The sequence below is a fragment of the Cervus elaphus genome, chromosome 6, assembly GCF_910594005.1.
Source record: "Cervus elaphus chromosome 6, mCerEla1.1, whole genome shotgun sequence".
Classification (NCBI taxonomy): Eukaryota; Metazoa; Chordata; class Mammalia; order Artiodactyla; family Cervidae; genus Cervus; species Cervus elaphus.
The window spans coordinates 3,030,071-3,056,362 of record NC_057820.1 but is presented as its reverse complement, the minus strand read 5'-3'; the positions used below and the strand labels follow the sequence as shown (position 1 = coordinate 3,056,362).

At 48.8% G+C, this 26,292-nt stretch overlaps 1 protein-coding gene across 11 annotated transcripts in view; it reads right to left on the bottom strand.

The window, feature by feature from the left end:
* The window catches only part of ACOX3 (acyl-CoA oxidase 3, pristanoyl), a 57,776-nt gene extending 34,124 nt beyond the window's left edge, over positions 1 to 23,652 (bottom strand). For 8 of the 11 annotated variants that reach the window (XR_006341727.1, XM_043906074.1, XM_043906080.1 and 5 more), the window contains exons 1-6: positions 15,353 to 15,523; positions 10,630 to 10,788; positions 10,070 to 10,303; positions 8,942 to 9,016; positions 8,347 to 8,436; positions 5,629 to 5,772 (exon numbers count right to left, since the gene is read on the bottom strand). Coding sequence is in view for 10 of the 11 variants with exons in the window: in XM_043906074.1 (XP_043762009.1) it covers positions 5,629 to 5,772; positions 8,347 to 8,436; positions 8,942 to 9,016; positions 10,070 to 10,303; positions 10,630 to 10,773 (687 nt within the window). In the remaining variant the exon portion in view is untranslated. Of the gene's footprint in view, positions 1 to 5,628; positions 5,773 to 8,346; positions 8,437 to 8,941; positions 9,017 to 10,069; positions 10,304 to 10,629; positions 10,789 to 11,534; positions 11,643 to 15,352; positions 15,524 to 17,621; positions 17,631 to 23,510 lie in introns of those variants that run through there. The other 3 variants (XM_043906084.1, XM_043906075.1, XM_043906076.1) reach the window with 3 other exon arrangements.
* Between the last annotated feature and the right edge of the window lie 2,640 nt (positions 23,653 to 26,292).

Genomic DNA, 26,292 nt, shown 5'->3' with positions numbered 1-26,292 from the left:
GCGGGGACTCGGGGGCCCCCGCCCTGATGCTGTCTCGGCCACTGTCCAAACAGCTTTCAGTCAAGCCCGAGAAGCACAGTCCTCCTCTGGCAGTTTCTCTGTGAGCTCCTTCCAGTTAGGTCCAGGGGGCACATCTCTTTCACAGACCCACCCCCCCAGCCCCATCCTGCCTGACTCCACCCTTGCTTTGTCCAGATCCCTGCCACCACCCTTCCAAAGAGCTGTGCTACGTTGGGAATCCACTGATGGGGTTTTGCTGTCTCTCCAAACACGCTAGACAGACGGGCAGGCAGACAGACAGACAGCCCAGGAGCCTCCTGGTCAGGAGTCAGGGGTCAAGACAGGCTCCTGAGAGGGGCTGCCCTGGGGTGACAGCAGAGGAAGGGCCATATCCACAGCTCACAGAGCAAAACGTTCAACCCCACAGTCAGGCACAAGGCAACTATCTTGGACCACTAACCACACGCCCTACTTGTTGTTTATGACTTGTTCCGGCACTAAATAACTGCTAGCTGGCTCGTGATGATGCATCAGAACCTCTCTCCCTCTTTAAGCAAGGCTTTGGGAAAAACTCAATTCTTCTCCAAAGGTGTCTGCTTCTTTAGCAAAGAGTCAAAGACGAAGACAAGGGATGACCTTGAGAAAGACATGGGATGACCTTGAGGAAGACACAGGATGGCCTGTAGGATGAAAGCTTGCTGCAGTGTCCGCAGGCCTGGAATGAGCCTGGTGGGTGGTCACCACCTCCGCCCAGCCCCCAGCAAGGGGCTGGGTTAACCTTGACTCAGTCTCATTCTTGGCTCTCCTCTAGCTGGACATTGAGTAATCCTCTCTCCAGTTATCATCTTACCACTGAGGTCCAGTATCTGAAGGCCGATCAGATGACAGCTCTGTGTTACCTCTGCCCTTCCCAGTCACCTTGCCAGATTCAGGATATATTCCAAGTATTACAAGCACAAACCGTTCTTCCAGAGAGAACTCACCTCTGACTCATAGAACAAGCTATTGACAGGGGAAAGCACTTTGGAATTCAGAGGACCTGCCTTCCAAGCCCAGCTTCCTGACTGTATGGCCTTGGGAGAGTGACTTGGACCCCTCCCCATTCCGTTTCCTAACATGAACTGGGACTAACGTCTGCCTCTGGGTGGCCCAACAAGTCAGGGACTTAGTGAAACAGCTCAGGTGGGGCCTGGCACCCAGCAGATGCTTTACAAGTGGGAACCAGCAACTATCGTGACGGGTTTCCTCCACTGCCAGACGCACACTTGCTCCCATTTTAATGAATCAGAATATGTCTTAAAACTGATGGGTCCATTAACAAGGCTGCTTTTTCTCCCTGTCTCTCAAAAAGCTGTTTTCTAATCAACTGTGTATTTTACAATTGATGACATCTTGGACATAAGGTAATAAATCTGTTTCCTGCCACAGAAAAAAAAGAAAAACCGAGTATTAGTACCTAGAGAATGTAAGTTACTACAATGTATTAAACTAATTCTGTTAAATTTAAAAAAAAATTATACTCTTCCACCTATCAGCTAATGACATATAGCATGTGTGGGGGGGGGCGGGGGCCGGGGGGTGTTCAGTTGCTCATTCGTGTCCAACTCTATGACCCCGTGGACTGTAGCCCACCAGGCTCCTCTGTCCATGGGATTCTCCAGGCAAGAATACTGGAGAGGGTGGCCATCCCCTCCTCCAGGGGATCTTCCCGACCTAGTGATCGAACCCGCGTCTCTTACATCTCCTGCACTGGCAGGTGAATTCTTTACCACTAGCGCCATTTTGTGATGACTTATTTCAACCTCTCTCTCCCAGTAGACAGTGAACTCCACGAGCTCAGGATTCACGCTGCCCTCAGGGCTGCATGGGAGACAGGCTAGGTACCCAGAGAGGATAGGCCGGATGGAGGGGCGACAACACCCACTGAGGGTTCACAGAGCCACGCGTAAGGGGATGCAGAACATCACGCGCGGCTCCACAGTCTGAGACAGAAACACTGGAAGACGCTGCCTTCCGGTCCGGTTTCCTATACTCCAGAAGCAGGGTATGGTGGCCTCAGGTATCAAAAAATACACACGGTCTGCCGGCGATCACTGTAAACTGAAAACTAAGAACACGAAGGACCTCCCTGGTGGTGCAGTGGTTACGAAGCCGCACGTTCACTGCCGAGGGACGGGGTTCAATGCCCAGGCGGAGACCTGAGGTCCCACAATCCACCTGGTGTGGCCAAAATGAAATGAAAATAAGGGCATGAGCATCGGAGGAAATGGATCAACCGGACGTCATGGAATTCAAACCCGAGTGCACAGAGGACAATACCACAAAAGTGAAGATAATTACAGAATGAGAGGAAATATTTGCACATCCTCTGTCTGAGAAGGCTGCATGTGCAGAATACATAAAGAACCCTTGTGACTCAACAACAAAAATACCCGATTTAGAAATGAACCGAGAGAGTCAGTGCACACATGGACCAAGGCCAGACCACATGGAAAAGCCGCGCTCTGACCATCAGCCCACAGCACAGCCCAGACAAGGACTCGATCAGTAACTGGGTCAGTAACTGGACAAGGCCAGGACTCAATCAGTAACTGGATCAATACCTGGACAAAGCCAGGACTCGACCAATAACTGGATCAGTAACTGGACAAGGCCAGGACTTGACCAATGACTGGATCAATAACTGGACAAGGCCAGGTCTCAACCAATGACTGGATCAGTAACTGGATCAATACCTGGACAAGGCCAGAACTCGATCAATGACTGGATCAATACCTGGACAAGGCCAGGACTCGACCAATGACTGGATCAGTAACTGGATCAATACCTGGACAAGGCCAGGACTCGACCAATAACTGGATCAGTAACTGGATCAATAACTGGACAAGGCCAGGACTCGACCAATGACTGGATCAGTAACTGGATCAATAACTGGACAAGGCCAGGACTCGACCAATGACTGGATCAATACCTGGACAAGGCCAGGACTCGACCAATGACTGGATCAACACCTGGACAAGGCCAGGACTCGACCAATGACTGGATCAGTAACTGGATCAATAACTGGACAAGGCCAGGACTCGACCAATGACTGGATCAGTAACTGGATCAATAACTGGACAAGGCCAGGACTCGACCAATGACTGGATCAATACCTGGACAAGGCCAGGACTCGACCAATGACTGGATCAGTAACTGGATCAATACCTGGACAAGGCCAGGACTCGACCAATGACTGGATCAGTAACTGGATCAATAACTGGACAAGGCCAGGACTCGACCAATGACTGGATCAATACCTGGACAAGGCCAGGACTCGACCAATGACTGGATCAGTAACTGGATCAATACCTGGACAAGGCCAGGACTCGACCAATGACTGGATCAATACCTGGACAAGGCCAGGACTCGACCAATGACTGGATCAATACCTGGACAAGGCCAGGACTCGACCAATGACTGGATCAATACCTGGACAAGGCCAGGACTCGACCAATGACTGGATCAATACCTGGACAAGGCCAGGACTCGACCAATAACTGGATCAGTACTGGACAAGGCCAGGACTCGACCAATGACTGGATCAATACCTGGACAAGGCCAGGACTCGATCAATAACTGGATCAATAACTGGACAAGGCCAGGACTCGACCAATAACTGGATCAGTAACTGGATCAATACCTGGACAAGGCCAGGACTCGATCAATGACTGGATCAATACCTGGACAAGGCCAGGACTCGACCAATAACTGGATCAATAACTGGACAAGGCCAGCACTGGATCAATAACTGATGGCTCCCTCCTCGTCGTCCTGCTTCTGACACAGACTCAGTCGGAGAAGGCCCCCCCACCAGTCCCCAGGACACCCCTTCTTCTGGCAGCCATGCCCAGCTCCCACCAGGTCCCCAGCCCCCATCAGGCACCCTGAGCTGCCCTCTGCGCCACTAGAAAGCTCGCACAGTCCTCCGCCTGCCTCTGAGTCTCTGCCAAGCACAAGTTCAGCCAGCTCTGAGCAAATAGCCTTTGCTTTCACCATCCCCGCTTGGTTCCAGAGGAGAAAGGATTTGAACAGACATTTCTACCACGAAGATACAGAAATGGCCAACTGGAACGTGAAAATATGTTTCACACTGTTGGTTATTAAGGAAACGCAAATCAAAACCACAACCAGATGCTGCTTCACAACCTCTAGGGTGGTTACGGAATTAAAAAAACAAATGGATAATAACCTGTGTTGGTGAGGATGTGGAACAACTAGACCCCTCAGCCCTGCTGGTGGATTATGTAAAACGCTGGCAACCAGCATGAGATTCCACAAAAAGTTCAACGCAGGGTGACCCTAAGACCTGGCAATTCTTCTCCTGGGTACCAACCCCCAAAAAAGACTGAGGACCCATGTACAGACAGACAGGGCTCATGAATGCTGACAGTAACACCACTCCCAACAGCCAAAGGGTGGAAAGCACCCAACGCCCAGCAAGGGAGGAACGGACACACGAGCTGTGGACCAGCCACACAATGGATCGTTCGGCCTCAGAAAGGAAGGGGGTTCTGGGACAGGCTGCAATGTGGATGAACTTCAAAAACACGCGAAGGGAACAAGGTCGGGCAGAAATGGTCACACAGTGCGTGACTCCTTTCTTGCAGAACATCCAGAAGAGGCAGAGGCAGCAAGCAGCCAAGGGGCTGCCAGGCCTGGGCAGGGGGTGGCAGGGACGGCATGCTCCTTGGGCGTGGGGCTTCTGAGAGGAGACGCTCTGAAACTGGAACGGCAGGACGTCATGCATGCACTCACTGCCACTAAACTGTTCACTCTCACATGGCTAGTCGTGCGTGCTTAGTCGCATCTGACCCTCTGCGACCCCACGGATGGTACAGCCTGCCAGGCGCCTCTGTCCCTGGGATTTTCCAGCCAAGAATACCGGAGTGGGTTGCCATTTCTTCCCGACCCAGGGGCCCAACCCGCATCACCTGCATTGGCAGGCGGATCCCTTACCGCCGCACCACCTGGGAAACCTTTGTATGTGACACGAATTCTTCTCTCGTGAGAGCCTCCCCACTGTCAGAAAAGTCTCAGAGAATAAAAATGTCAGAATGGGTGCAGGGATGGCAGGAGCTGGGTTTCATTCAGTATCCAGTCAGCCCAGGCACAGAGGTCCTGGGTGAACTTGGGGGCTCCAGGTCTGGGGACGCTGCTGCCATCCTGGGCAGTGGGGAACGGGCCAGCCGGCTCTCCCAGGCACCCCCAATGGCCAGAGGTCTGTTTGTGACCTGAGAAGGGGCTACATGAAAACCCCGAAGTCAGACTTCGCCTCAGAACTCCTGGAGCCCCTCAGATTGGCTGCCAGAGCCTGGGTGTTGGCGCCCAGCAGGATGGAGACTCTCCCCGAGATGAGCCTGGGCTTGGGGTTTCTCAGCGGCAGCGCCTCACATATGGGGCTTATCATTCTTCCTGGGGTGGGGCAGGGGGCGGGGGGTGGGTGTCCTGTGCGCTATAGAGTGTTGAGCTTTACGTAGTATGCGTCTGCACCCCTAAATGCCAGAATCACCCCTGCCCCCAGCTGTGATGAAAACATCTCTGGACGTGGCCAGACCCCCCCACCCCAGGGATGAAGCCTGCCCCTACCTGCACGAGAAAGGGGTGCAGCCCGTGGCACCGGCCCCCCGGCGTGTACAGCTGAGCAAACACCACTGCGTGGGTGGCGGTCTTGCCCATGTTGCCAACCCAGAACTTGGCGGCTTCGAAATCGGGGGAATGGATGATGAATTCCTGCACGAGGGGGAAAAAATGGACGTTAGAGACGGACGCACGCTGGAGTCTGCATCTCTTTGACACATTCAGTCTTCTCTGTTTGAAACCTTGGAGGTGTGAGTAAGAACGATGGCAGGTTATTTCCCGTGTGGCACGGGGAGCCCCATTTAAAAAAAAAAAAAGCATATCCTGGGTCTCATGACTTAAAGAAGAACCTTCCTATGGAAGATGATGACGAACATGGCAAACAGTAAAACACGCTGCAAGCTGCCAATGCCCCGATAGAGTTCACCGGTTCAGGGAGCCTTCCCCAAGCACAGATCGGGGCGGGGGGCCCCCTCCTCGCCTTCACGCCTGCCTGATCCCCCACCCACTGCCGATTCGCCAAGTTCGGCTCCCTCGCCCACCCTGTCTGTCCCCCCACAAGCTCCCCGGGAGCCCAGAAGCACAAGGTAGACGAGCGCAGGAATTCAAGAAGGAGCAGACAGGAGGGGACAGGTCCCCTGAGGACAGGGCCCGGGGCCTGGGGAGGCAGGAGAGAGCAGAGGGAAGCAGGGCTGGGGGCTGCCCCCGGGAGGTCCCACCTGCTTGTGGGCATCACCCGGCCCGCTGGCTCCCTCCAGCGCACACCACTGCGCTCTCCTCCCCATCGGCACGCTGCATCTCCCTGTCACTCGTGACATCAGGTAGTGACGCTCCCAGATGGGACCCCTCGTGCTGGTCCCACCCCATCCCCACCCCCCAGCCCCGGCACAGCCAGCTTCTCCGTGCTGGGGGCGGGACTGCGTCTCCCCTCCAGCGTAAGAGTCCCACCGGCGCGTCAGAGGCCAGCAGCTGTCCCTGGCAGCAGTGCTGAGTACACAGCAGGGTGCTCAACAAACACCCGCGGGAGGCCCGGGGCTCCCAACCTCAGCGATCTTCACTTAAGGACTAACGCCCAGAGGAAGGGCGTCAGAGACAACAGCCTCCAAGGTAACTGAGTTTCACCCAGGCCGTGGAGGCCCCAAGGCCGTGGGGGTACCACCCTCCCTCTGCAGAGTCAGGAAGGGCCTCCCCGTCCCCCAGCCCAGCACTGAGAGTCCAGGGACACCAGGGAGCCGACGGAAAAGAAGGGCTGAGAGCCAGAAAGGCCCGGGTGCATATAAAGATATCTCGTGGCTTAAACAACAGTCCCTTGGACTGCAAGGAGATCAAGGCAGTCAATCCTAAAGGAAATCAGCCCTGAGTACTCATTGGAAGGACTGATGCTGAAGCTGAAGCTCCAATACTTTAGCCACCTGATGGGAAGAGCTGACTCATTGGAAAAGACCCTGATGCTGGGAAAGACTGAAGGCAGGAAGAGAAGGGGAAGACAGAGGATGAGATGGTTGGATGGCATCACCGACACAATGGACGTGAATTTGAGCAAACTCCGGGAGACAGTGAAAGACAGGGGAGCCTGGCGTGCTGCAGTCCACGGGGTCGCAAAGAGTCAGACACAACTGAGTGACTGAACGACAAGGATACCCAAGAGGCCACACGGCTTGCTCTCAGCCCGTGGGGTGTGGCTGACCCTCATCTCTGCTCCCAGGCACCACCAGCAGCCTGCAGGGCACCCACTGCGACCCGCGCCCCCCACCACCCCTGTTCTTCCAGGGGCTTCTCAGGTTCATCCTCTTGTGCCCCCTGCCCACACTGCCTCCCGCACACCCAGCCCACCTGTCCCATGAATAAATGCACGGTGAGCAGACACACGGGGCAGGGCTTCACCCTGCCGCATGCAACTCGGCCAAACCACATGCACCAGGCGGCGGAAGGGCCGCAGGTTCCCAGGATACAGGACCCGTGAGGAAGGGGCAGAAGGATGTGGCCGTCTGGGAGACGTGGGGGCCAAGGAGCCTGATACCAGTGATGGGAGAGGGGCGGCAGGACGGGGAGCGGCAGAGACCACGGTTCCCCCGCATGGCCCGTCCTCTCCCCGGCGCCCCGCTGCACAGACCAGCCGACACACCACGCCGCTGTCTGCTCACAGACTGGCCTCTGGAGCATGAACTCCCTCCCCGAGGACTGCCGGGTCCCCACGGCACTAAGGGCCGAGCCTGCACAGAGCGGCCTTCAACGCGCCGCACGCGGAGCGGGGCCAACCACACAGGTGCCACGGAGCGTCCACGGGTGCAGGAGTGGCCCCGGGACCAGAGGGGCTGGGTTGCTGTCCCGAGAGCCTGGCCCCAGACAGGGCACATGGGACAGGCCGCTAGAGAGGGACGACGCTCAAGGAGAACCTGTGTTCCTGTTTGTCCCATGAAGCACGAGCAGCTGGAACCGTTCACGAATCGCACACCAGATAAACCTGGTAAACAAACGGATTTTATAAAAAGACAGCCTGTGCCCTCGCCACATTCACAGCCTACCCAAATCCAATCCACAGCAGACTCCCGGGTGCGGCCAGGCTTCACCGCTCACCACCTTTATCTCCTAAGCTCTGCTGTTCACAGCATGATGGATCTCGGAGTGCACTTTTAGGCAAGAGCCAGGTTTCTTGGTCTAATTATGTGACAACACCACGTTTCACGTGCGCGAAGCCTGGAGACAGAACGGGCGGGTATCACCTACCTGGGTGGTGGGGTCGTAGTGAGCGGTCGTCCGCATGCTCTTGGTGTTACTCCCATGACTCACTTCCGTCAGAGCAAAACATCCAAAAATCTAGCATGGACACAGAGAATGCGGTCAGGTGAAAAGGCCCTTTCTGCACCTTTCTGGAGGGAGCCTGCCACCAGGCTTCCTTTTCGGCCTAGACCACCAACCAAAGCCCTCAGTCTCCATTTCCTGCCTGACGCCCAGCGGGCTCACTGAGGCAGCCTGCCACGCGAGACGCCGGCTGCAGCTCCCACCTGGAGTGTGGGCAGCCGGCAGATGGGCTGATGGGGGCCTCGCTGAGTCAGCACGGTGGCTAAGGGCAGCTCTCAGGCTGCAGAAGAAAACGAAGGTGCTACTTCGATAAGAAAAAGTTCAGTTCCTATCATGCTAGGAATCCGGCACGGCCCAGTGGTAAAGAACAGCATAACTGTTTGGCGAGCAGCCGCAGCACAGCATGAAGGGAGAGGAGTGGTCCCCCACGTGCAGACCCTCTGCGGCAGTGCGCCCTCCCCACACATCTCCAAGGAGAGCAGGTGACAGGACGTGAGCTCACACATGAACCCCAGCTAACCTCCAAACTGAAGATCTTTGGAAGGTATTTGAAGTGTCGTTCAGAACCGGAGCTGTAAATCGCGGATCCAAAAGTCTGAAAATACAACATCAGCATGTAAATAGGTGGAAGCTAAGGCGTGCTGCCGCTCTGGGACTTTACCCCCACTCCCCACCCCAACACACACACACACACACACACACACACACACACCCCCAGCCCCCGACATCACACCAGCCCCCAGCAAGGGCTCCAGCTTCCAAGACAAAGCAGCACTGGGGTCCACAGCCCAGGGCAGACCCTGGGACTCAGCCGCCTGGCCTTGCGCTCACAGAGTGACGAGACCCGGGTCCTTGTCACAAGCCATTTACGTGCATTGAACAGGACCAGGAGAGGGCCCGTGAACAGCAAGGAGGCGGGAGCTGGGTGGGGGACGAGAGTGTGGGATGGGCAAGGCGAGCCCACCTTTCCTTCAGACAGCATGTGGACGATATCACCTTCCCAAGTTCATCTCCACCCGCGTATCAAAGAGGCAGAAACACAGGCTTCACCTTTGACCTATTTTCCCTCCGTTCCTTCCTTCCACTTATCACGATTTTTGGTATAAGAGTCCCAGAGCTGCTATTTCTATGGAATTTTAACTGCATTGCTTTATTCAAGGACTGACGTGTGTAAGTCTGCATAAACAGCTGAAAAAAACTGGGCTTCTCACTAAAAGTCACAAGGTCTACCTACATATTTTCATCTCTGCTTTTGTTTCTTCACAAATTTTCTTTTTTTTCCCGCTTTATTTATTTCGATGCAGCACGCGAACTCTTAGCTGCAGCTTGTGGGAATCTAGTTCCTGACCAGCAATGAAACTCAGGGCCCCATGCACTGAGAACGTGGAGTCTTGGCCACTGGACCCCCAGGGAAGTCCCTCGCCTCTGCTTCCGTTTCCTTTATCATTTTCTAGAAATCTCTTTAAGTAAACGTTTCCCAAATGCACAAGTCTCACACAGCTCTAGAAGCGGGCAAACGCTGCCAACCAGCAAACTACAGAGGCAACTGCCGAGCGCATCTCAGGTTCGGTGGACGGAGCGCTGCTCAGCCCCGGCACAGCGTGGGAGGGGCCCCTCTCCGCTCCCCGCCTCTGCCGGGGCAGCTCACCAGCACGTGCAGGAAGAACTTGGTGGCCAGGGACCAGTCGTACATGCCCAGGCATTCAACCAGCGCCAGGACCTTCGGCAGGCTGCCCAGCATGTCCCCCAAGGGGAGGAAGTCGTACTCGAAGACCCTCTTACAGCGCAGGAAGCTCAGCTCCTGGTACTTCTCCACGGAGAGCCGGCTGCCGCGGGGATGGGCGAAGAGGGGGTCGTTCTCCAGAGCCGAGAAGATGGTTTTCTGGAAATGCAGCAGGCAGGGAACAGTGGATTTGGAGGCAAAGTACAGAATTTTTTCACTAAGCTCTGGCTTACATGGCCTTCTCAAGGCCACAGGCTGCCTCAGGTGGGCAGTCTAACCCAGAAACACAGGAACAGAGATGAGAGTCCTTCTCAGGGGAGAGCAGAAGGTACCAGGCTTAGGAAGCCCAGCTTGTCTGTGTCCATTCATTCCAGGCTCCCAAGAGTTCCCCGAGGACCCCCGCCATCTTTCTGCTGATGAACCAGGAGCCCAGCAGAGCCCCCCTGCGCCACCGACGCCCCCAGAGGCCCCCAGCCCAGCCTCACCTTGAAGCGCAGCGTGTCCTCGCCCTCCCAGAACAGCGCCAGCTCCTTCCAGGGGAACGAAGCGCGGGCGCGGGCCACGTGCAGGGGCCCCTGGGGCGGGTCCGGCAGCACAGGGTCATTGCTCCTCTCCCCGAGGGGCACCATCACTCCCGGCCGCACCTGCACAAACACACAACCCGAGTCAGCGCGTGTCCTTCTCACGCCATCACCGACATGGACAGACGTGCCGCGGGATGTGAAAGACAGACAGACAAGCTCTGATCACGAAGGGAAGGGCAGTGGGGACAACCCCGCACAGCTGGTGTCCACTCTCCCAGGAAAGGGGGGGAGGCGAGTGCCCTGGGCTCCACTCCTGCACCAAGGTGACCAGGAGTCAGACAGGGGCAAAGGCCAGCTCTGTGTCCGGCGCTGTGAAGCGCCCAGCGCGGTCAGAGGACGCCTCAACTGCCCAGGGCCGCCAGACCTGCAGCCCGGGAAGCCTCGCCCTGGAGTCCAGCCAGTGCTGGCCGGCCCACTCCAGCCACACCCCGGCAGTCCCCTTGAGTCAACCTGGACGGGGGACGTCTGCAGAGTCTGTGACTCTACTTGACACAGAAGCATCTGGCTTCCCACTAACAGAGCGACCTAGCTCTCTTGACCAAAGGATCATTCTGGAATTTACTGAGCAGACTAGCTCCTTTTCCAGTGTCTAGGTCAATGAAGGCAGGGATGGGAGGGGCTTCTGAACAAAGACCCAGAGAGATACCAGGAGAGCAGAGTCCTGGGTGTGGACCCCCAGGGCAACTCTTTAAGGTCCAGGAGAACATTTAAATCCTGTAGTTAAACATGAGGATAGTCTAGGAGGTCAAACTCTGAGTGTGATGGTCAACACTGTTGGCACACAATGGAAAAGTGGTCACTCTTACTGGCGAGACCTTGTGTCTTCTGGGTGAGAGGGGAAGGATCCGCAGGGCACACTTGAGGACCTGCTCGTGTGTCAGATAGCTTCCGTGGTGGCTCAGTAAAGAATCCACCTGCAATCCGGGAGACTTGGGTTCGATTCCTGGGCTGGAAAGATCCCCTGGAGAAGGGAATGGATTCGATCCCTGTGTTGGGAACATCCCCTGGAGGAGGGAACAGCTACCCACTCCAGTATTCTGGCCTAGAGAACTCCATGGAGAGAGGAGCCTGGCGGGCTACAGGCCATGGGGTCGCAAAGAGTCGGACACGACTGAGCGACTTTTATACTTTGTGTATCAGCGACTGTGCCCTCTACAGACAGCAGCTTATTCCATCTCTTAAACTGTAGAGCAGGTACTACTGTCCCTCTAAAAGATGCAAGAACCCCAATTCAGAGAAGCTTGCTGTCTTTTGCAAGCTCCCACCACTGAGAAGTGGCAGAGGGGGAAGTTGAACTCTGCAGAACACGAGCCCTGGGCAAGCTCTTTAGCAATCACTTTAAGATGCTGAGAGGACTTCCCTGGTGGTCCAGTGGCTAAGACCCGATGCTCCTGATGTAAGGGAAATGGGTTTGATTCCCAGTCAGGGAGCTAGATCCCACATGCCACAACTAAAGATATGTACAACCAAATATAAATAAATATTAAAAAAAAAAAAAGATGCTAAGAAAGAAGCACAGACTAAATCCAGAGCAAGCAAAAAGCAAGTAGACAAAAGACTAGAGCAAAAAGTATGGACTAGAAAAGAGAAAGTCGACAAAAATAAAAGTTGGTTCATGGAAAACACTGACAAAACTGACAAACTTTTAGCTTGATTGACCCAGTTGAAAAAAAAAAAAAAAAAGAGGGAAAACACAAATTCCTAACTTGAGGGACCAAAGCGGGACTATTACCACCAACCTTAAAGAAATAAAAAGGATTCCAAGGGAATACTATGAACCACTGTATGCCAACAAGTTAGATAACTTTCATGGAACTGACAAGTTCCTAGAAAGACACAATCTACCAAAACTGACTCATGAAGAAATGGAACATGAGATCAGATCCATAAAGAGGAAAGAGACTGAATTAGGAATCAATACCCACAAAGAAAAGCCAGAGGGCTTCCAGTGTGAATTCTACCAAATATTTAAAGAAGAAAAATAAAAATTTATGAACTTTTACAAAAAAATAGAAGAGGAGGGAACACACCTATAAAGTGCTCCATTAAGCCAGTATTACACTGAAACCAAAGAGATGACAAGAAAACCACAGACTAATATCCCTCATGAATATAAATGTAAAAATCCTCAGTAAATCTTGCAAAGTGAATCCAGCAACATATTAAAAAGATTATACATCACAACCACATGCAATATACCCCAGGAATGTAAGGTTGATTCAACATTTGAAAATCAATTCACATAATACACCATATCAACAAAATAAATGGACAAAAAGTACATGATCATATCAATAGATGCAGAAAAGCATGTGACAGAATCGAACACCCTTTCATGATAAAAACTCAACAAACTAGAAATAGTTTGATAAAACTATTGAACCTGATAAAAGACATCTACAAAAACCCTCTAGCTATCATTGTCCTTAACTATAGAAGACTTAATGCCTTGCCCCTAAAATTAGGAATAAGATAAGGATGTCCACTCTACCACATCTCGTCAACAGTGTACTGGAGGTTCTAGCCAATGCAATCAAGCAAGAAATGATATAAAAGGCATCCAGGTTAGAAACCTATCTCTACCTGCAGATGACGTGATTTTGTACAGAAATTCCTAAGGAATCCACTAAAAAACTGTTAGGATTAATAGCTCAGTCTATCCAGTTTGCAGGGTACAAGATCAGTAAGCAAAACTCAGCTGATTTCTATACACTAACAGTGAACAACTCAATAATGAAATTAAGAAAACAATTCTATCTATAACAGCATCAAAAATGATAAAATACTTGGAAATAAACTCAATAAAAGAAGTGTAAAACTTATACTCAGAAAACTATAAAACATTTTTTTTAGGGTTAGTTGATCTATAAACCCAAGTGCCAGCCTGGAAGTCCTCTCTCCCCCCTGTCCTAGAATCCAATTAGTTACCAAGACCCTCCCTCATTGCACCTCTCTAGTAAAAACAACAGACTGCTTCCAAATAGGAAAAGGAGTACGTCAAGGCTGTATATTGTCACCCTGCTTATTTAACTTATATGCAGAGTACATCATGAGAAACGCTGGGCTGGAGGAAGCACCAGCTGGAATCAAGATTGCCGGGAGAAACAGCAATAACCTCAGATATGCAGATGACACCACCCTTATGGCAGAAAGTGAAGAAGAACTAAAGGGCCTCTAGAAGAAAGTGAAAGAGGAGAGCAAAAAAGTTGGCTTAAAGCTCAACATTCAGAAGACTAAGATCATGGCATCTGGTCCCATCACTTCATGGCAAACAGATGGGGAAACAGTGTCAGACTTTATTTTTTGGGGCTCCAAAATCACTGCAGATGGTGATTGCAGCCATGAAATTAAAAGACACTTACTCCTTGGAAGGAAAGTTATGCAGAGAGCATATTAAAAAGCAGAGACATTACTTTGCCAACAAAGGTCCGTCTAGTCAAGGCTATGGTTTTTCCAGTGGTCATGTATGGATGTGAGAGTTGGGACTGAAGAAAGCTGAGTGCCAAAGAATTGATGCTTTGGAACTGTGGTGTTGGAGAAGACTCTTGAGAGTCCCTTGGACTGCAAGGAGATCCAACCAGTCCATCCTAAAGGAGATCAGACCTGGGTGTTCATTGCAAGGACTGATGTTGAAGCTGAAACTCCAATACTTTGGCCACCTCATGCGAAGAGTTGACTCATTGGAAAAGACCCTGATGCTGGGAGGGACTGGGGGCAGGAGGAGAAAGGGACAACAGAGGATGAGATGGCTGGATGGCATCACGGACTCAGTGGATATGAGTTTGAATAAACTCTGGGAGTTGGTGATGGACAGGGAGGCCTGGCGTGCTGCGATTCATGGGGTCGCAAAGAATCAGACGCGACTGAGCAACTGAACTGAACTGAATACCAAATAAATCCTATCCTTTCTCTTTGAGCCCAAGAAATCTTATCATAACAACCTCCAGTTATTGAGCAAACATTGACTGTGGGTGGAGCAGCTGCTTTCCAGATGCTAGGAACCCCAGTACAATCAGTACTCTCACCTTCCAGGTGATGAAAGCAAATGTGTTAGTAAACAAGACTGTCCAGGGCCTTAACGACCTCAGTCCAAACTCCAGAATCCTAAGCCACCGACATTACTGCATGATGTTACACACAAGTATCTGAAGCCAGACACCTGGCGTCAGATTCCAACTTTAGAGCTTAGGCGTGGGGCGAACTTGGCAAAGTCACTTCACCTGCCTGGCGGGTGGTGACAACACAGGCCAGGCTGATCCTGCATGGCCGGTAGGCTGTTACCACTCACTGGGACACCTAGAGCATTTCCAGGTACAGAACGGAACGGAACGTCTATACCATTTGGGAAGTGGGGGGCGGAGGCATCTATACCATTTGGGGGGCGCAATAGTCGCTCTCAGACAATTTCAGAAGGGGCCCTAACATGCAGGCCCGACCATGCTCCCGCCGCTAGGTGACAGCTGTCCGCTGACCTCAGGGGACAAGTGTCTGAACTCCTCAATACATCTCGCGCGTTTACCTGCCCGGCCGCCGGCCCTCGCAGCCTCTGCGCTCAGCAGTTCCTGAAGAAGACGCGTTTGTTCCCCACCCCACCCCGACCTTTGCACGCGCCGCCCCCGCGTACCCTCTGGGCAAAGGCGGCCTGGACCTTCAGATGTCGCCGGGCCCTCCGATCGCGGCCCCCGCACCGCCCAGCGAACACACCACAGGCTCCCAACTCTGGTCCCCTGGAAGTCCACCCAGATCCCAGAAGCAGGGGGATCTGCGCGCGCGCGCAGCCGCAGACAGGCCCTGCGTCCCGCCCCCGGGCCTGACGTCATCGCGGCCGCCGCTGCGCCCTGTCACCCGGGAGACGCAGGACGCCTGCGCGAGCCCTGGCTGCTGGAAAGTGAAAGTGAACGTTGATCAGTCCTGTCCCACTCTTTGCGACCAGGCCAGAATTCTCCGGGCCAGAATACTGGAGTGGGTAGCCGTTCCCTTCTCCAGGGGATCTTCCCAAGCCAGGGAAGGAACCCAGGTCTCCCGCATTGCAGGCGGATTCTTTACCAGCTGAGCCACCAGGGAAGCCGAAGAATACTGGAGGAGTGGGTAGACGTTCCCTTCTCCAGGAATTCTCTGGAATTCTCCAGGCCATAATACTGGAGCGGGTCAGTCAGTCAGTCAGTTCAGTCGCTCAGTCGTGTCCGACTCTTTGCGACCCCATGGACTGCAGCTCGCCAGGCCTCCCTGTCCATCACCAACTCCCAGAGTTTACTCAAACTCATATCCACTGAGTCCATGATGCCATCCAACCATCTCATCCTTTGTCGTCCCCTTCTCCCGCCTTCAGTCTTTCCCAGCATCAGGGTCTTTTCACTTGAGTCAGCTCTTCACATCAGGTGGCCAAAGTATTGGAGTTTCAGCTTCAACATCAGTCCTTGCAATGAACACCCAGGACTGATCTCCTTTAGGATGGACTGGTTGGATCTCCTTGCAGTCCAAGGGACTCTCAAGAGCCTTCTCCAACACCACAGCTCAAACGCATCAATTCTTCTGTCCTCAGCTTTCTTTACAATCCAACTCTCACATCCATACATGACTACTGGAGAAACCATTGCTTTGAACTAGAAGGACCTTTGTTGGCAAAGTAATGTCTCTGCTTTTTAATATGCTCTCTGGGTTGGTCATAACTTTCCTTCCAAGGAGTAAGCGTCTTTTAATTTCATGGCTGCAATCACCATCTGCAGTGATTTTGGAGCCCCGAAAAATAAAGTCTGACACTGTTTCCCCATCTATTTGCCATGAAGTGATGGGACCAGATGCCATGATCTTAGTCTTCTGAATGTTGAGCTTTAAGCCAACTTTTTTGCTCTCCTCTTTCACTTTCTTCTAGAGGCCCTTTAGTTCTTCTTCACTTTCTGCCATAAGGGTGGTGTCATCTGCATATCTGAGGTTATTTCTCCCGGCAATCTTGATTCCAGCTGGTACTTCCTCCAGCCCAGCGTTTCTCATGATGTACTCTGCATATAAGTTAAATAAGCAGGGTGACAATATACAGCCTTGACGTACTCCTTTTCCTATTTGGAACCAGTCTGTTGTTCCATGTCCAGTTCTAACTGTTGCTTCCTGACCTGCATACAGGTTTCTCAAGAGGCAGGTCAGGTGGTCTGGTATTCCCATCTCTTTCAGAATTTTCCACAGTTTGTGATCCACACAGTCAAAGGCTTTGGCATAGTCAATAAAGCAAAAATAGATGTTTTTCTGCAACTCTCTTGCTTTTTCGATGATCCAGAGGATGTTGGCAATTTCATCTCTGGTTCCTCTGCCTTTTCTAAAACCAGCTTGAACCTCTGGAGGTTCACGGTTCACATATTGCTGAGGCCTGGCTTGGGGAATTTTGAGCATTACTTTACTAGCGTGTGAGATGAGTGCAGATGTGCGGTAGTTTGAGCATTCTTTGGGATTGGAATGAAAACTGACCTTTTCCAGTCCTGTAAGGCTTGTCATGATATTGGATCAAAACCCTATAAGATGCAATTGTTGACTCAAGCCATTACGGGGTTGAAACAACATGTGAATCAACAGGTTAAATGTTTTAGTTGTGGTAAGAGAGGACATGTGCATAAAAATTGCAAGACTAATAAAAATACACCTAGTAAGCCTACTCCCACAAATGAAAAGACACCTGGATTATGCCCTCGTTGTAATAAAGGCAATCATTGGGCTAATCGGTGTAGATCTAAGTATCATAAAAATGGATCCCCTTTGCTGGGAAACTGGAAGAAGGGCCCCTCTCAGGGCCTGTCAAACAATATGAGCTCTCAACAAACCTGGAATGCTGTTCGTTTTGTGTACCCAGCCAGCGAACAACCACCTCATCCAGCCCTTCCAAACCATACACCCGGATTACTGACCTCCTTCCTACAACCTCCAGGAGCGCAGCAGTAGATATCCCTGCCATTGATAGTTTACTTCTTATGCCAGCTGTGAGAATTTATAAAATCCCTACCACAATTAAAGGTCCAATACCTAAAGGAAGTGTAGGGTTATAATTAGGATGCAGTAGTTTAACAAGTAAGGGAGTTCAAGTCCTAATAGGGATTATAGATGAAGATTATGAAGGCAAGATTTCTGTTATGATGAAAACAGAGTATCCTTATCAAATAATAAAAGGAGGTCATATAGCTCAATTGTTATTATTACCTATGTCACTACTAGTAAATCTCATATTAAAAGAACTGGAGGATTTGGAAGTACAGGAAAACGGGTATATTGGCAAACTTTTGTATCTGATTCTAGACCCCCATTATCTGTATATATTAATAATAAGCAATTCTCAGGACTTGTAGATACTGGAGCTGATGTTTCTACAATATCTAAAAAGCATTGGCCAATTTCTTGGCCTTTAACAGATGTTCCTATTATGTTGGCTGGAATTGGAACTATGCAAAATATTCAAAGAAGTACTAATATTTTGACCTGTTCAGATCCCAAACAACAACCTACAACTTTACAAACTTTAATTGCAGATATCCTTATTAATTTATGGCAACTAGATCTATTGCTACAATGGGGAGCTTATGTAACAGTTCCTACTATATCTCCTCAAGCTAAACAAATTATGGCAAATATGGGATATAATCCTGTTCAAAATACATAGGCTTTTTAGTAGGGGCCACTGCCAAACAACAAAAAAACAGCACTTAAATTGACATGGAAATCTGATGAGCCGATTTGTACAAAGCAGTGGCCTCTATACGTGAAAAGTTACAGGCTCTTGAACAGCTAGTAGAGGAACAATTATCTCTTAATCACATCGCCTCAACTACTAGTCCTTGGAATTCTCCTTTCTTTGTTATTAAGAAGAAATCTGGGAAATGGAGAATGTTAACTGATTTGAGAGAAATTAATGCTATAATCAAACCCATGGTTGCTTTACATCGAGGCATTCCGTCATCCTCTGTGATACCACAAAATTGGAAAATAAAAATCACTGATCTTAAAGACTGTTTATATCCTATTCCTCTACAAGAATCTGATGCTATCCATTTTGCCTTTACTGTACAGTCAATTAATAGTAAAAACCAGTGTCTCTATATCACTGGAAGGTATTGCCACAAGGAATGCTTAGCAGTCGTACATTGTGTTAATTATACGTCTCCAAATCACTTGAATTTATTAGAAAACAGTTCCCTCATGTTTATATTATCCACTACATGGATGATATTCTTTTAGTGTCTCCTTCTGCCGAGGAACTTCAACATATCTTCTTAGATACAGAGATTAAACTAAGAGAATATGGGCTATATATTGCTGTTGATAAATTACAAGAGCAGGGACCATATACCTATTTAGGATATATATTGCAAAGAAATATTAAACCACAAAAAATACAAATTCGAACAGATTCCTTGAAAACTTTAAATGATTTCTGAAATTATTAGGAGATATAAATTGGTTACAACCATCTTTAGGAATTCCCAATCATTCCTTAACACATCTATTTCAAATCCTACAAGAAGGCTGATTTAAATAACCTCCAGGTACTAACAGAACAAACTAAACAGGAGTTGGATTTTATAAATCAAGCTATAGAGCAAACAACTTAAACAAGTAGATCTGACTGTGGCAATTTCTTTACTTAGTCTTCCTACTTTAGATTCCCCTACAGGAATTATGGCAACTGCAGGGTATCCTTGAATGGGGATTTTTATCCCACACTCCTAAGAAAATAATGACTACTTACATAATGCTATTTCCTTTCTTGTTTCAAAAATGAGATCCAGATGTATACAACTTTCTGGTTATGATCTGTAAGGAATTGTTCTTCCTTTCACTAATGATCAAATCCATAGATTATTTGTTACCAGTTACCAGTATGGATTGGCAAATTGCCACTGCTGATTTCATAGGTGAAGTTCATAACCATTTTCCAAAGTCACCTTTGGTTACTATTGCTGCTAAACACAAATGGATAATTCCTATTACTACTAAAACAATTCCTCTTGTTAATGCTCCCGTGTATTTTACTGACACAAATAAAACTCTTGAAACTGGTTTTACTGGACCCACAGCAAAGGTTTGGCTATCTACCCTAACCTCTGTTCAGCAAGCTGAATTAGAGGCTATTGCTACCTTATTACCTTATTATTATTAGGATGTTTCTACAGCATTAAATATTATATCAGATTCTCAATATGCTGTACGGATAACACAAATTATTGAAACCATATCTCTACCAAAGTCTTCTTCTAAATCATCTATTATTACAATATTATCTCAATTACAAAATATAGTAAGGCTTCGTTCTGCCCCTTTTTACATTTCACATATCAGATCTCATTCTAATTTGCCCGGACCATTGGCAAAGGGCAATGATTCCATCGACTCTTTGTTAATTGCTTTTCTTACTCCTTGTGAATTTCATCAACTCACACATAAATACACGTGGCTTGATGAATAAATTTCAGCTGTTCAGACAAGAAGCCCGAGATATTGTTTCTGCCTGTCCTACATGTACCCTTACTCACCACATTCCTACTACTACAGGGGTTAATCCCAGAGGCCTTTATCCCAACGGTATTTGACAGACTGATGTTACTCATGTCCCTTCTTTTGGACGTTTGGGAGCTATTCATGTTTCTGTGGATACTTATTCGGGCATGATTTATACTTCTGCACATTCTGGAGAAACATCTGCTCATGTTATCTCACATTTTTTGCAAGCCTTTTCTTACATGGGCTTCCCAAAACATGTTAAAACTGATAATGGCCCTGCATATGTGAGTAATGGTTTTGCAAAATTCTTATCAGATTGGAATATTTCTCATTCTACAGGTATTCCATATGATTCTCAAGGCCAGGCTATTATTGAATGCACTCATCATGCTCTAAAAAATATGTTATTTAAACAGAAAGGGGGAGAAATGTACGGCATATTGATGACACCAAAAGAGAAATTAGCCCAAACTTTACTTTAAATTTTTTGGATTTAAGATTGGATCATTCAATGCCAGCAGCAACATTGCATTTTCAGAACACTGTTCTTAGTGAAATATTACACTTCTGGTCAAATGATTGCGGATAATACTCCAGTGCGGTGGGAAAATACTATGAACAATTGGTGTTCATAGTTCTACTATGAACATTAGTTCATACTATGAACATTAGACTTAAGAAAGGATGAGGTTATGGTCATTTCAGATGATGGACACCACCATGGGGTACCAGAAAGGCCTGTCAAAGGAAGGAAAGAAGAGGACATGGTTTGACATTAACCCTCCCGGAGAGCCGCCAGTGATGGGGAAACAAGACTGACGGTCAGCAGCCGCCCACTTGAGGTCAACTGAAGAAACTGACCATTGGAGGGGAAAAACTGGTCAAAGGACAGGGACAGCCTTTGACCTCACTACCTTGTTTTTGGCTATATTATCTGTGGTAACTACCATGTCTGGCAGCGAATCACCAAGAAAGTTGATGGAAAACAACAGCAATTAGTGACTATCGCTTTAGCTTCTATGATCAACAATAATCACCAAAAACAAGCTTCAAAAAATAAAAAAGGGGGATATGTAGGGAATATGCTATGCACAGGCCTGTACTATAATTAACAGGGCCTCTTGAAAAATAAGAATGACTTTCTCATCACCCCCGGGCAAAGGGCTGGGAGCAAGTAAAAAGTACATCATGGAAAAACATCTTGCAAACAAGATGCTGAAGTACTGATGTGACGATGGAAAACCATTAGTGACTGTTGTCATAACCAAAGACTTGGGGGGAGTTGCTGAGAAAGGTCGTCACTAGCTGACGGCCTGGAGGTTTGACATTGAGGACTGTGCATTGTATATCTTTATCCCTGATCCGAGATTCTAAAAAACAGATATCTCTAGAGCACGTACAAGGAAGGAGATATTAGCAATAAAAGGCATGCAAGAATTAGGACCTGGGCTTTTGCCTGCGAATGGCATCAGCCACCTGGTCCCCGCCCCCCCTTATTTCTGAGTCTTGTTTTTCCTTTTTCTTTGGCGGCACTGCTCCCCAGGTTGGTTCGTCCCTGGGCAGGCCCCGACTCTGGAGAATTCCACGGACTGTGCAGGCCACGGTGTTGCAAAGGGCAGCTCTGCATGACTGAGTGACTTTCACTTCACACTGTCTGCTCAGTGGGGTCCTGATTGTTTCCAGTACAGTTCCTCTTCAGTTCCAAGACTGGTTTGTTCCCGTTTCCTTGATCCCGGTTCTCAGAATTGCGGCAGCTCATGTTATGGCTACAGTCCGGTCATCGTGTAGCTTAACTTCTTCCACTTGGTGGTGGGGCATTCACTCTCTGCAAAACAGCTCAGAGGATAAAGCTCAGAATATTATCTATAGCATTTGAGGAGGCAGTAAAGGTCCTTGACTTTGTTTAATGACTAAACTATTATTATTTGGTATTTTAAAAGTCTTTTGTTTTATGTTTTTTTGGTCATGCCATCCATCTTGCACCATTTTAGTTCCCCAACCAGGGTTTGAACCCAGGCCACGGCAGTGAGAATTCTGAGTCCTATCCACTGGACCACCAGGGAACTCCCTTATTATTTGGTCTTGCTTGGCTGCTTTCCTTTGCTTCTGTGTTTTCTTATTTCTCTGGTTAATTTATTCTTTGGCTAAAGTTTTTCTACAGACAAAAGGCAGGCGGAGGACACAGAGGGGAAAGACTTAAGGGTCCTGCTCTGTTTCACTCTTATCCGAAGGCCTTGACCTCCAGGTTTCTGCTCAGCGATCACTTTCTCGTCTGAGCGTGTGGCATGCGCCAGGACTGCAGGGACCAAATCAGTCAGGACCAGCAAGGGGACAGCCTCAGGGCCCAGAAGCTTAAGAGCACAGAGTCTGAGAAACAGGCATTTTGTTTTGTTTCTGAAGAATTGAGCCCACATTTAAATCAAACAACATGCTTGTTATACGCGAGAAGCCAAGTAGACACCTTACCTCAATGCTGTTTTGATTATGGACATTACATAACAAGTTGAGTGAGAAAACAAAGGCACTTTCCATCCTGAGCCTCACTAATATGATTCAGGCCAAGTTCCTAATGAAAACGTTGCTCTTGGCTTTGGTGAAACCAATGTTTGCAGATAGGCAGTGATATTTGCAGAGCTGAGAAACACGGGAGAAGGCTGCCCTCCATCCCCACCCCAGCGTGAACAAAACTGTGCCCCTGTGAACTTTTCTGTTTTGTTCTGTTTTCTGTATTTGGACAGCCAGGTCTTCTGAAGTCAGGACTCCCTTGAAGAATTTTTTCCCTCCACCACAATTGGTTCTATTTAACTCAGTTATCACTGAGTCCTCCTTTCACAACACTTTTCCTTCAAGATTAGAGGAGTTTTATAGTGTGAAACAAATGAAACAAAAACTTCCTCCTTCTGCAACCTCTGCACCCTGTGTGTATTGACTGTTGCACATTTCATATTCCATGATCATTGTCTTCCCTCTCTGCCTCTCATCAGCCTGAAGGTTCCTCACGGGTGGGATCTTATTTAGTTCTGCATCCTCAGTGCTAAGTCCAGGTCCCTTCACATATGAGCAACTAGTAAGGCTTGTAATGATTAATCTTTTGGCTCCCCCACAGGCTAAACATATTTGGACAGCATTGGAGATTAAATTATGCCTCCCCGCAAAGACATACCAAAGTCCTAACCCACTGTACCTGTGACCTTACTTGGAAGTCGGGTCTTTGCCAGAGAAGAGACACAGAGAAACACAAGAAGGCCAAGTGATCATGGAGGAAGAGATTAGAATTATATGGCCACAGGCCCAGGAACACTTACAGTTGCTGGCAATCACCAAAAGCTGAGAGGCAACAAATAGATTCTCCCGCCAAGCCTTCAGATCTGTGAGAGCAAATCTCTACAGTTTTAAACCACCCAGTTTGTGGTAATTTGTTATGACAACCCTAGGAAACCAAAACAGCATGAAAATCAAGTACATGGTCAAAGACTATGAGGTTTAGCAATCATTTATCTCTTACTTAACTCCATAGACATTGGTCTTTGCTCTTTTCTCTGATAAACTACATGGAACAACAGACTGGTTCCAAGTAGGAAAAGGAGTACGTCAAGGCTGTATATTGTCATCATGCTTATTTAACTTATATGCAGAATACATCATGAGAAACACTGGGCTGGAGGAAGCACAAGCTGGAATCAAGACTGCTAGGAGAAATATCAACAACCTCAGATATGCAGATGACACCACTCTTATGGCAGAAAGTGAAGAACTACTAAAGGACCTCTTGATGAAAGTGAAAAAGGAGTGAAATAGTTGGCTTAAAGCTCAACATTCAGAAAACTAAGATCATGGCATCCGGTCCCATCACTTCATGACAAGTTGATGGGGAAACAGTGGAAACAGTGGCTGACTTTATTTTGGGGGACTCCAAGATCACCGCAGATGGTGACTGCAGCCATGAAATTAAAAGATGCTTACTCCTTGGAAGGAAAGTTATGACCAACCTAGACAGCATATTAAAAAGCAGAGACATTACTTTGCCAACAAACGTCCATCTAGTCAAGGCTATGGTTTTTCCAGTGGTCATGTATGGATGTGAGAGTTGGACTATAAAGAAAGCTGAGCACCAAAGAATTGATGCTTTTGAACTGTGGTGTTGGAGAAGACTCTTGAGAGTCCCTTGGACTGCAAGGAGATCCAACCAGTCCATCCTAAAAGAGATCAGTCCTGGGTGTTCATTGCAAGGACTGATGTTGAAGCTAAAACTCCAATACTCTGGCCACCTGATGCAAAGAGCTGACTCATTGGAAAAGATCCTGATGCTGGGAAAGATTGAGGGCTGGAGGAGAAGGGGACAACAGAGGATGAGATGATTGGATGGCATCACCGACTCGATGGACATGGGTTTGGGTGGACTCTGGGAGTTGGTGATGGACAGGGAGGCCTGGCATGCTGTGGTTCATGGGATTGCAAAGAGTCAGACACGACTGAGCATCTGAACTCAACTGAACTGATAAACTACATGACTTGAGTTAGTTTTCAATCCTTGATTCTGATAGAGACCTTTTAGAAAAAAATACCAACTGAGGGATTAATGTTCAAAAAGATGGAAGAATCTTTGAGGGTTTTTTAGAGTATTGTAACAAGAGGGAAAGGGGCAAGGCACAACTTCTGAAAGAATGACATAGCCCAAGGACACAACACAAACTGATTAAAGTCAAATGGGGCCAAGATGGCAGACAAGACTAGACCTTGATCCTGAATCAGCATGCGTAATGACTGTTAAAAGACCAAGGAGTGGGTGGTGGCCCAAATCCAGGAAATCTCTGCCCCCTTCCCCAAAATAGTTGGAATAGTCCTCCAACTCATTAGCATATAAAAATATCCAGCTTATAAAAACTAACCAGGCCACATTTCATGGTCACCTTTGCCCTCTGTGATGGCCCACACTCTGTCTGTGAAGTATGCTTCTCTCTCTATCTGAGTAAATCCACTTCTTACCTATCACTTTGTCTCTCATTAAATTCATCCTGTGATGAGACATCAAGAACCTGAGCTTCATTAGGTCCTGAAACCACATACTGTGGGTTTTGGCTGGGTTTGAGTCCCAGACACGTGGGTTCAAGGCCCAAGCAGGGGTTTGGCTGGGTTTGAGTCTCAGCCATGTGGGTTCAAGTCCCAGTCTGAGGTAAATGGTTTCAGTATCACTAGATTCTACAGACTGTGAAGGTGATGTTCACCTACACTGGCAGTAGCTGCCCTTTTCGCCTCCTCCTTGGACACAGGGTCTCCCCCGTGGCTCAGACAGTAAGAATCTGCCTGCAACATAGGAGACCAGAGTTCGATCTCTGGGTGGAGATCCTCTGCAGAAGGGAATCACTACCCACTCCAGTATTCTTGCCTGGAGAATTCCAAGACAGAGAAGCCTAGAGGGCCACAGTCCATGGGGGTTGCAGTCAGATGCAACTGAGGGACTAACACTTTCACTCGGTGACAGGCAGGTGACAGCTGGCCACCTGTCCTAATAAACCCCACAGGGCAGCACTCAGATGCAGGAATGCATTGGCTGCAACTTTCTCAAACAAGAAAGCAAGGCCAGAGTGAAATACAGATGCAGGAGCTCTCATAAGAGGACTAATCCTGAACATTCACAAACATGGGCTCCTTGACATTGATCAGGAACCAATATGGAGACAACCAGATTCCAGACACAGGAATGATTTTAATGATTCCATAAATACACTACAGCCAGAATTCTCCAAAAGTCCACTCAGGTTTTGTTACTGTCCACACTGACACCCTTGAACGTACCCCCAGTTCAGTTCAGTCGCTCAGTTGTGTCCTACTCTTTGCAACCCCATGGACTGCAGCATGCCAGGCCTCCCTGTCCCATCACCAACTCCTGGAGTTTACTCAAACTCATGTGCGTGAGTCAGTGACGCCACCCAAACATCTCATCCTCTCTCGTCCCCTTCTCCTCCCACCGTCAACTGTTCCCAGCATCAAGGTCTTTTCAAATGATTCAGCTTTTCACATCAGGTGGCCAAAGTATTGGAGCTTCAGCTTCAGCATCAGTCCTTCCAATGAACACCCAGGACTGAT